General features: G+C 38.6%; 1 protein-coding gene across 1 annotated transcript in view; it reads left to right on the top strand.

Annotated features, from left to right (window-relative positions):
• The window catches only part of LOC126473538 (protein fuzzy), a 173998-nt gene that overhangs the window by 109888 nt on the left and 51977 nt on the right, over positions 1 to 12133 (top strand). Inside the window, exon 7 of the mRNA XM_050100652.1 lies at positions 7667 to 7894. Coding sequence (XP_049956609.1) covers positions 7667 to 7894 — 228 coding nt within the window. The remainder of the gene's footprint in view (positions 1 to 7666; positions 7895 to 12133) is intronic.

The following is a 12133-nucleotide window of genomic DNA, read 5'->3' as shown; positions in this document are numbered from 1 at the left end:
TTTTATTTCTTCTCCATGGATTTTAATACCTACTCTGAATTTTTCTTTTGTTTCCTTTACTGCTTGCTCAATATACAGATTGAATAACATCGGGGAGAGGTTACAACCCTGTCTTACTCCCTTCCCAACAACTGCTCCCCCTTCATGCCCTAAATTATAGTTGCTGAAAAGAAACGCTTAGACCGACAGAAGTTGACATAAATGTAGGCTGGGTGGGCATGGGGAACTGTCTCTGACAGAATTACAATGTCATCGGCGAGCCTCAAAGTTTTTATTTCTTCTCCATGGATTTTAATACCTACTCTGAATTTTTCTTTTGTTTCCTTTACTGCTTGCTCAATATACAGATTGAATAACATCGGGGAGAGGTTACAACCCTGTCTTACTCCCTTCCCAACAACTGCTCCCCCTTCATGCCCTAAATTATAGTTGCTGAAAAGAAACGCTTAGACCGACAGAAGTTGACATAAATGTAGGCTGGGTGGGCGGCGGGAACTGAGCACATGTTATAACACCAGTTGCCACCTGTGGAGTTCTGAGAGACTGGTGTCAGGGCTGAGAATCCGGATGGCACTGAGTTTTCGACTGTCATGCCACAGAGCATGCTAGAAAATTGTAGTGAAATGCTGGAAGACCTTCAAAGGATTGATGCTTGGTGCAGGAGGTGGCAGTTGACCTTCTATGTGAACAGATGTAACACATTGAATGCACAAAAACAGAAAGTCCTATCATTGCCTGATTACATGGTTGCAGAACAATCACTGGAAACACTTAATTCGGTAAAATGTTTAGGAGAATGTGCACAGACTGATTTAAAGTGTACGATCACATAAAACTATTCTGCTGGAAAGACAGATGCCAGACTGAGATTCGTTGGAAGAATCCTCAGGAAATGTTGTTTGCCAACAAAGGAGGCAGTACAGAACATCATTTGACTGATACTTGAATACTACTTGCCTATATGGGGTCTGTACCAGATAAGATTGATGAGAAATCAGAGAAGATCCAAAGAAGAGCAGTGCATTTCATTAAAGATTCATTTAGTAAACACAAAAGTGTTACAGAGATGATCAACCAGTTCCAGTGGCAGACTCTGCAAGATGGCTATTCTGTATCACAGTGTGTTTAGTTTCAGTTCTGAGAGAGAGTCATTCCTAGAAGAATCAATGAATATATTGCTTCCTCTCAAGTATATATCTCAAAAAGACCCTGAAGATAAAATTCGAGAGGTTGGAGCCCACATGGGCACTTACCAGCAATAGTTCTCTCTGCGAACCATCCACGATTGGAATTGGAAATGGGGGAACTGACACTGGTACACAAAGTACCCTCCACCACACTTCACAATGTACATTGCAGAGTATAGATGTAGATGTAGCTGAGTATTACCAGCATATACCCTCCATCTATACCCATTAATCCTAACTGATAATTTGATGGTAGTCATACCAATCAGAAGGCTAAACAGTGTGTACATATCAGCTGGTACACAATGTTTCGTTTCACAGATTACTCTCCCTTTGATAGTGTATGTTTTGACAGTTTCAGGGCTGGTATAGGTGGTGGTAGGAGGATCCATGTGGCAAGTCTTGCAGCAGGGAAAGTCACAGGCACAGGAATCATGGGTAGGGAAATGAGTACACTCATGGGTAGGGAAATGAGTGCATTAGGAGTAAAGGGCAACATCACGAAATTGCAGAGATTAGGGGGGAGAAGGGGCCTGGGGGTGGGGGTGGGGGGTGGGGGTGGGGGTGGGGGGTGAAAAGCTATTCTAGATGTGGTGAGAAAAATGTCACACAGAATGAACCTCTATTCAGAACTAGGAGTATTGAGAGACAAGAGGTGTACTCCTAAGGAGTGTTTTTTTTTTTTAAAAAAAGGGGGTCAGCAGTACCAGGATTGGATGTGATGGCCCAAAAAATCTGCTTTTGAACTAAGTTGGGTGGGATAATTACGTTCACTGAGGGCTTGGATGCCAAGGCTGCATGGGAGGGAATGTTTCAAGGATGGCAACTGTCAAAATGTAAGTATTGTTGTTGTGTTAACTTTAATATGAACAGAATTGTGTAACAAACCCTCAGTGAGGATGAGTTCAGCATCAAAGAAAGTGGCATCCCCAGAAATAGGACTGTGTTAAATTTAATTGAGAAAATGTATTTAGAGATTCATTTTGTATTTAGAGATTCATTTTGGAATCTCTAATCACAGTCTACCAGTTAAATTTCACATGATTCTATTTTGACTCTTGCCACTTTTCATGATGCTGACCCTATACTCATTGAGGGTCAGCTACCCACTTCTGTTCGTATTAAAGCTACAAACATACAACAGTGCTTACAGTTTCACAGTTGCCATTCTTTTTATATCAAACGTTTCCTCCCCTATAGCTTAGCCATTTGATGCAAATGTATTGTTCAGATGCAGACTCTTTACAGCAGTACACCATTCTCACCTCAGCCTCCCAAGTACAAGATTATCCTACTAACCTAGTTTGAAAGCAGATTTCCCAGGCAGTAACATCCAATACTGGTACTGTTGATCCCTACAAAACTCAACTTTTGAGAGCACACATCTTGTTACTCGGTGTAACCTTGTCTGAAATGTGTTAAGTAGCTACTTCAGCAAGGCTATGACTTCCTGAAGTGAGTTCCATTCTGTCGGACACGTTCCCCACCATACTTATCTAACTTTTCATCCTCCCCCCCCCCCCCCCCAATCTTCTCAGTATACTAGTCAGACCACATGCTCCTTCTGCATTCATTTCCCTATCCTATGGCTCCTACCCCTGTCCCAGCTGTAAGGCAGATGCATTCTCCTACAGGCCTTATGTTGTTGTTGTTGTTGTTGTTGTTGTTGTTGTGGTCTTCAGTCCTGAGACTGGTTTGATGCAGCTCTCCATGCCATACAGTAAAGCTGCATGCCTTCGGGAAAAATTATGGCTGTAGTTTCCCCTTGCTTTCAGCTGTTCGCAGTACCAGCACAGCAAGGCCATTTTGGTTAGTGTTACAAGGCCAGATCAGTCAATCATCCAGACTGTTGCCCCTGCAACTATTGAAAAGCCTGCTGCCCCTCTTCAGGAACCACACATTTGTCAACAGATACCCCTCCGTTGTGGCTGCACCTACGGTACGGCTATCTGTATCGCTGAGGCACGCAAGCCTCCCCACCAATGGCAAGGTCCATGGTTCTTGGGGGGGAGGGGGGGGGACAGGCCTATATCTGGCAAAAAATATGCTATCAAAGAGGGAGCCATCTGTGAAATGACACGTCATGTACCAGTTATTATACAGGGTATGACAGGTGTAAGTGCAGATATTTTTATATGTGGTACCGTAATATGTACACATCAGTGTGTTGAATGTTGTTCCCTGCACCGAACAGTGTTCCCACAAACAGCTCACAAACTTTACGACCATTTTGCGTCCACACTTCAACCCTTAATCTGCTGCCCAGGGGAAAATAAACATCAATGCCTTGCTCTTGTCACGTGTACTTGAAGGTGCTACTCATCCTAAAAAGTACCACTTGTAATATTACTCTGCAAATGACATAAATACTGAAGCAATATTTTTCAGTATACTATCCTCAGTCACCAATAGAAATATCTACACTTACACCCATTACACTCACTATAAACACTGTTCAGCCTTTTATATTGGTGTTACTACTGCCAAGTTATCAGTTAGGATGAGTAGACATAGATAGTGTGTGTACTGGTAAAACAAAATGTCCTGTCGCAGAGCATGCTCTACAGTATGGTTCTGAGCTCAGTGCCTGTTCAATGACACTTGCCATCTGGATTCTCCCTCCTGACACCAATTTCTCAGAACTCCAAAGGTGAGAACTGTCACTGCAACGTGCTTGTTTCTTGCCACCCTCTTGACCTAAATTTACATTAATTTCTGCGGCCTCAGCATTTCTTTTCAGTAACTATAATTTTTCCTCACTCCCTTTTATTCCATCTCTCTTATTTTCTGATCTGTCTGTTTTTCTCCCACTCCCCTACCTGTCTATCATATATAATGGACTTAGCTTTCCATTCTTACTGACTTTCACATGATTGTTTTTCAGTAATCTCTGTCTTGCTTTTACCCTATCTTCCACCAATAAGTTCTCAGGTTTACCAATGTGTGGTGGAGGTAACAACAATTAATTTTTCCTCCTCATTCCATACAGCAAGTGTCTCCTGGCCCAGGGTTCTTGGCAACTTTTCCATGACACTCCATATTTCCTAAACCTCACAAGCCCTTTTTCTTTGTCCTTCTTTCTTTTCCTTCAACCCTTCTGCAGCTTGCGCATTTCCATATCTTTTATGTGTGTTTTCTCCTGCTGCTGTTTGGTGAGCAAATTTATTTATGTTTTCATACTATATTAAATTCTAGAACTATTTAGTTTGTTATACTGATATTTTGTGTGCATCTAACTAGTAGATGTATATATAACCTTATTTCACATCATTGAAATTCAGTGAATGGTTTAAGTGTGAGAAAATGTTTAAAATGTTGATTTTTGGTGTTTTGGAAGTCACTGTATCCCAGTTTGTGCAACTTTACAATAAGAGAGTTCAAATTAAGTTAGCAAGATAGAAACAGTGTTTATTTTGACTTAAATGGTGTAAAATAGTGTGAATAATACATTCATGTTTTTAATCTGTGTCCCAGACTTCAGTTTCTGAATCAACATGTTTCTCTTTTTACGTTTCATATATCTGTATCTGTTATTCAAAGTTGATGCTACATACTTCCTAATGTCCTTTGCCCTAGGAGCTTTCATTAGTATGTCATCTTTAAAAGCACATTTAAGCAACCAATGATTAAAAATCTGCTTCTGTCAGAACTGAAATGTATCAGTGGCCAGACCACTTGCAGTTTTGCTTACAATCACATAATTCTTATGGCACACAGTGATTTTATATGCCATCAGTTTCCACATGCCTTGGTTGTTTGTCAGAGAAACAGGTTCTCTCAAACTGGAGAAAGTGGTTTCGTAATCTTTTATCGGGGATTGCACTTCAGAGACATATATTACCAGCACTTTTGTGGATATTCTTAAGCTGCTGATTTGGTGTGTTGACACTATCATCTTTTCTTTTCTTCTGCTCAATGTGGGTAAAATCACAGTCACAAAACGGATATGAGTGACCTTGGGTGGGGAATACATGGCAGATGTAATCCACTTTAAATAAAGAATGTGAATATTTCACAATAATGTTGTTGCAGTTTTAAACTCCAAAGGACTCTCTAAAAATGTATAACTTTCTCTTAGTTTCACTTATGTAGATTTCTCTCCTACCACCACACTTGTCAAACGAGAAAATTCTCCTTTAGTAAACAGATTGAAGTAGCACTCCTAAGTTGGGAAGCAGAAATACAATGCAAAGACAAAAAAGCTTTCTTACATAATATATTTGCACAATCTCTGCTCTGTACCTGAAATCAATAACAAGCCACTAAGTAGCACTACTCCACACTCTATGATATAAATGATAACGTTTACCTGATAATGAAATACAGATGAATGAAGTTACGGCAATTCTCCCAGATGCCGCATCTTTATTTATTCATCAATATTCATGTTGTCCTCTTCAAAGTAATCCCTGTCAGATACAATACACCTGTGCCAACACTTCTTCCAATCCTCGAAGCACTTCTCATAAGCACTTTTTGGTTCAGCCTTGAGTACTTCCAGCGATGCAGTTTTTGTTTCCTCAGTCATTGAAAATCTTTGTCCTTTCATAGGTCTCTTCAGTTTTGGGAACAGGAAAACGTCACAGTGGACCAAATCTGGTGAATATAGTGGTTGAGGCATGATTGTCGTGTTGTTTTTGGCCAAAAGGGCTCTCACAAGCAATGATGAATGAGCAGGTGCGTTGTCGTGATGCAAAAGGCGCGAATTATTTTTCCACAATTCCGGACGTTTTTTGCATATTGCTTCTCGCAAATGGCACACAACATTAAGGTAATACTCCTTATTGACTGTACGACCTTGAGGCATAAATTCATTATGCACTATGCCATGGTAATTTAAAAAACAAGGAGCAAAATTTTGACATTTGATCGAACTTGGCATGCTTTTTTTGGTCTTGACTCTTAAGGGATGCTTCCATTGGGACGATTGGGCTTTGGTTTTGACATCTTAACCATAAACCCATGTTTTGTCACTACTTATGATCCTTTTGAGCAAATCAGGATCATAATTGATGCCATTCAAGAGCTCCTGAGCGATGCTCATGCGACGGTTCTTCTAATCAAAATTGAGACGTTTTGGAACAAACTTCGCTGACACACGTCTCATGCTCAAGACATCTGAAAACATTACATGACACGAGCTGAATGATATGCTAACATCCTCAGCAACTTCTCTTATGGTAATTTGACAATTTTCCAAAACAATTTTCTTCACAGCTTCGATGTTATCATCTGTTGTTGACGTGCCGTGGTGTCCAGATTGAGGTTCGTCATTGGCATCTTCTTGGCCATCTTGGAAGAGCTTGTACCACTTGTAAACATTTTTTTTACTTAGAGCAGACTCACCATATGGCACTGTCAACATTTTAAGCACTTGTGATACCATTTTTCACAAAAAATTTGATGCAATCACAAAGCACACTAGAACACGTCTAACCTTTCTATCTGTCAAAAACAAACGAAGTATGCTGTACACCTGAAACTGTGCATATGTTTGGGACATGTGTACCAACATAACAACAACAAAAAAAAAGATCGATAATCGAATGTACCGTACTTTTTTGAACAGCCTTTGTATAGTGTCAGTGAGGCAGTCAAGTTTAACATCTCCATCTGACAAATAGGCCAGTGTCAAATTCCAATATATCGCAAGAAACTGTAAAGACATTTGGGATTTAACTTAAGACCTTTATTCCACCATCTCTTCTTCCTTTCCCTATAAAATGCAAGTGATGAAATACAATGAGGATTCAAATTTTGCAACTCAAGGCCATATTATGATTGTAATTTGATTGTTGTCAGGTCTGATGGTCTTATGGTAAAGTACATGATAGGAAAGTGATAGGTTGCAGCAGTGCTTGATTTGTGACAATTACCGTGATACTTCATGTTGGTTCCTCTGATGGGGGAAAAAAAAAAAAAAATATTGGAAGCATAGATTCTGAGATGTGGTACAATATAACTTCATATTTTACCAGTACAGTTGTTGCATTCACACTTTTAAAATGCACAGAAAAGTGTTAAAATAATGTTTTAAGACATGTAATAAATAGTCCTCCCCTCCAAAGAAGTCACAGTACTGGCACCTCTTTTTATGCATATCGAGCACTGGGTTGTGGTAACGAAATCTGATTGGACCACAGAATATCTCAGTCTGCCTTTACCCTAGCCTTCACCCCTTGTGATGTGAAGATTCACCAGGGATGATTAATGGTCTGGATTCCATGTTAAACTAAATCCCATTTCCTCAGGGTAGGTTAGGTCATACAAGCCACTTAAGTGGTGTCTGATTATTGTTATTATTATTATTATTGTTATTATTTCAGTGTTGTTTGCTTACAAAATTTCTGGTTTTATTTGTATTTTATTCATGTAACTCCTCTGAGAAAAATTACCTAACTCTCTCTCTGTCGTAATGTTTTTATCCTTGTATAAATTGAAAATACTCAGTGTAATTGTTTCTTTTGTATATGTTACAGTGTTCTATTAGTTGATCTGGAAATGGGAAAGTTCATGTTGAATCGCACACCTGGAATGAAGCGTATGGATATGCTGCATACATTCTATCAGCATACTGTGAGCTCTAGTGTTTCTCATGCTTTGGAGAGTTACTGGTGTTCAGAATATCATAAATGTCACTCATTGCGATCTGGTAACAACTTACTTTGTGTTATGTACTCAGCAACTGTCCCAAACGTCACCATGAGGTTAGTAGTTTATTTCTGTCGTGACAGTCTCAATAATTTTGCTTTTCTTGTTGCAACAGTATAACTTTGTGTGAAAATTTCTAGTATGTGCTGACAAAAATATTTTAGTTATCAGAGTGTTTTGTGGTTCAGGTGTTCAAGAAAAATGCACATTTGTGATTTGCAGTATAATACATGAAACACAAGTGCTGTGTACATATCCACAGATTTCCTGCAAAGTTAGCTTGTCACAAAGCTAACATTTTGATTTATGTTGCACCTGTCATCCCAAACATGATGAGAATGACACTTATCAAAATGGAAATGTTCAACCTTTTTGATGATGTCACCTATCTGGAAACCCAAGAACTTTGTATTAGCTCAAATTACTAGGTGGGACAACAAGATCATAAGTATTACACTGTTCAGAAATATTGGGAACTCATATGATGTGCCTCACATTGTAGAGATAAGCCTTCAGTTCACTCTGGTGGTAGAAAGATGTACCTGTAAAAATGAAGATCCCACTCAGAAATTTATTAAATTAATAGGAGCACACTGTCAGGCCAGCACTTAATTTCAGGAGGCGCAACTACCAGTGCAGGTACAAGAAACGAATACAAATGAAACTGTTCTCTTAACTTCCATCTTTAGGATGAGAAAAGAGGAAAACTTGACAAGCTGTGGAGACTTTTTTGTTTTGGGGAAGGGCATGGGAACGGGAACAGCAGGTCATCCCAGGCTAAGATTATGGTAACCCATGAGGTGATTTCCTTTATCTTTTAGAAAGGCTAAACATGGCAGATCAGTAAGTCAGTAAACACTGAGCCAGTGTCAGCTTAGAAGTAAAAAAAGAAAAAAAAAAAAAGAAAGAAAAAAACGAAAAGGGCAGGGAGTGGGGGTAATAATAAAGAAACATTGATGGCACTGAAGAGCATAGTAATAATAAGTAAATCAGATGAAATAAAATAGACTTCTATATTTGGGTGGTGGGGGAGAAAATAAAGTGAATTGTGTCTGACAGGATGCCATATTGAAATCGTGAAACTATATGGAAAACAAAGCAACCCCCGTCCAGCTTTTCTGGAGTTACGCAAAATTATACTGGCTGGGAGGATCCAATTAACTCCTGCAGTGTAGCAGGCCTTAAAGTCGTGGAGTCATACTGTAGATCTTGTTTGGCAACGGCATAGTGGATGCCTGTTCGTGCAATCTGACAGTTTGGGGACAGTCGTAATGAATTCCTGGAGTAATCAGTCAGCAACAATATCTTCACATTAACAATAACATTAAATTTCCTTTGATACATCCTGTATGGCCATGGATGCCACATTTACAGTGACAAGCAGTCTCTCTACCATTATACTGATGTTGCAGAGACCTATGCAGACTGACCATAACTTGTCTACATACAAAGCTTCCATGTTCTATCATCATATGCACTCAGTGCGCCTCACATTCCTGACTAACCACAATATAATGATTCTTCATTGCATAATGCCATATATAATTTGACCAGCTGAGTAACATTTTCCAAGAATGCTTTGACTACCTCTCAGTGTGCCCTGAAATGAAGCAGATTTTCCAACTCTCCTTTCAATGTTCCAAAAGTGGTATTACATCACCCATGTAACATATGATATAGTTAGTTGGTTTTCTGTAAGCTAATCCTATGAGACAAATGGAAAATGTTTTGCTTTAACATCAGTAAAGAAATCCCGTTTGCTTAGAGAAAGAAAACAATAAACAAGATTCAAATTGGTCAGAGGAGACACTTTTCTAGTCCAGTGTGAATAATTGAAGTATTACTGTATGTTCATGAGGGTATGATACAACCACAGGTTGTTCAAGAAAAATAGAGGAAGTAACCAAAAATGGAACCTATCCTCTGTAAAGTTTTCATGGCACAAGAATACATAGAGAGTTGATGAAATTAGTGTGCCTAAACCTGATGATATTCAAATGCAAAGTCCTGAACTGTGAGTGGAAAACATTATGTCCTTTAGATATGAAACTGGGTCAGATTGTTCTCATACAAAAAAACAAATAAGAATTGATATGTACACTGAAACATACAGAGGAAGAACATTGCTTGCATGTTTGCATAAAGTGCTCAAAAGAATGATCAAGCAAAAACTGTAACAGTGGTACAAAAGTAATAATTTACTTCCAGAAATGCACTTTATATTACATGTCATACCATACAAAAGTATGGTTAGTATACTTGTTTACTTGCAGCAGAAATTGATGAGCTTTGAGAACAATAAGTACATCTTTGCAATATATGTAAATACTAAAAAAGCATGGAACACTGTGTCATTGGCCACCTTTAGACCGAAGCTACAACCACATGCCATCTTAGAAGACTTCAGCACTGGTCTGATGTTAGTATTTGAGAGGTTGCTGATAATTTAGCTCTGTGGTATACTTCTTAGACTATGAATGACCAATAAATCAATTTTAGCCTATTACCTTTCATCACTTGTACAACAGACTTTCATGATACTCACCATATGGCAGAGATGCTGAGTCGCAGAAAGGCACAACAAAAAGAATGTCAGGAAGTTAGCTTTCAGCCAACAAGGCCTTTGTCAAAAGATCTTGTTGGCCGAAAGCTAACTTTCTGACAGTCTTTTTGTTGTGTCTTTCTGTGTCTCAGAATCACTGCTGTATGGTGAGTAGCAACTATCCTTTTCAGTATATTGTTACATTCCAGCCTAGATTTTCCATTGTTATAACTGCATGATACAGTATATTTGATGGAAGTACTCACATACTACAGTTTGCTGATAATCTGGGCATGTATGCAGAAGACTTATTGCCAGAGAACTGTATCAGAAAGATTCAATGTATTACATAGAGGATAAATGCAAATGGGCTTATTATCTCAGTAAACAAATTGGTAGCATTATTCTACCCATTACATGGAACAGCAACACTGCTGCAGGAACATACATACTGCCAGTCAAAAGCTTTGTGAAGCACTAAAGATTATAGATTGATGATAAATGTAACTAGAACAAGCATTAAAAAAATATGAATTAACAACAGCCATTCAATAGTAAACAAACTAAGTTGCTGTATGAATTTGATGCTAGTGTTGAGAGTAGAAAAAGAAGTTACACTCACCACCTTTGGTGGCATGAGTAATATCACTGTGGAGTGCCCAGGTTGTATGTGATTAATGGTAAGCTGGATGGCTAATGACTGTGTAGTGCAGTTGTCCACCACCACTTCCTATTTCAGCTCTGTCATTGGCACTTTCAACCATGTCAGAGGCAAGACTACCTGTGAAAGCTGTCTCATGATCTACCCACTTTTCTGCAAGCATTGCACAGCATTCTACATATTAACGACTGCTAATAAATTATCCATCTGGGTGAATAGTAATTGCTGAACTGTGGCACCCATTTAAGGAACATGGTTATTCAGATAATGTGAATTGTGCTGATGAGACATGACAGTGAAGTATATTCATTCCCACAATCTCTTGGGCCTCAGTTTCCTTGTTGCTGTCCTTCACTTGCTTCTACTTCTACAGCTGGTCCACCCCATCATACCCTCTCCAAATAAGCAGAATAGAATAAAATTATGGTTTTTCTGGGAAGCAACATTAATTTAACCTTTAAATACCTCTTCTGTCTTTAGGAGAAATGGAGTACCCATCACACAAGTGTTTTTGTAACGTCTTAAGTCATCATTGCTTGCTCTGAAGCCCATGTACATTTAAAACTGCTTCTCCGCATACCAAAATATTACAGCCATTAACATTAACCTGGTACAAAAAAGTAACCATTCGCCACAAAACTGTGCTTTTCCTTTTCTTTGGGTACCTAAAAAAGTAAGCTATATTAATCAAAATAATAATATTTTATTTATAAAAAGTACATGAAATAAAAATTAATTTCAGATTTTCATTAATCGTAGTTACCTCCTTTGCACTTGTTTCATCTTAATATTGCTCAGAAGGTAATTATTTTGGCAGTTGAAATCACCCATATCTCAAAAAGAATGGAATATCTGCTCTACACATTCATAAATCTTACCTCAACACTTGTTTTTACATTTACATCCAGGACCACGAATTTTAGCACCAACAGTTTCTCCTGTTTTATCTGATATGTACTCTCTGCCAGAATTTCTATGATGTTTACATTTTTCTTTTTTCCAATTGCACGTATTTCTCTTTTTTTTCTACCTTCAGGTTCTTTAGTAGGTGATACTTTGGGAGATCAGGAGACCTTTTACATTCGTCAGCAT

This window comes from Schistocerca serialis, chromosome 4 (assembly GCF_023864345.2).
Source record: "Schistocerca serialis cubense isolate TAMUIC-IGC-003099 chromosome 4, iqSchSeri2.2, whole genome shotgun sequence".
Lineage (NCBI taxonomy): Eukaryota > Metazoa > Arthropoda > Insecta > Orthoptera > Acrididae > Schistocerca > Schistocerca serialis.
This window is presented reverse-complemented; position numbering and strand designations above follow the sequence as displayed.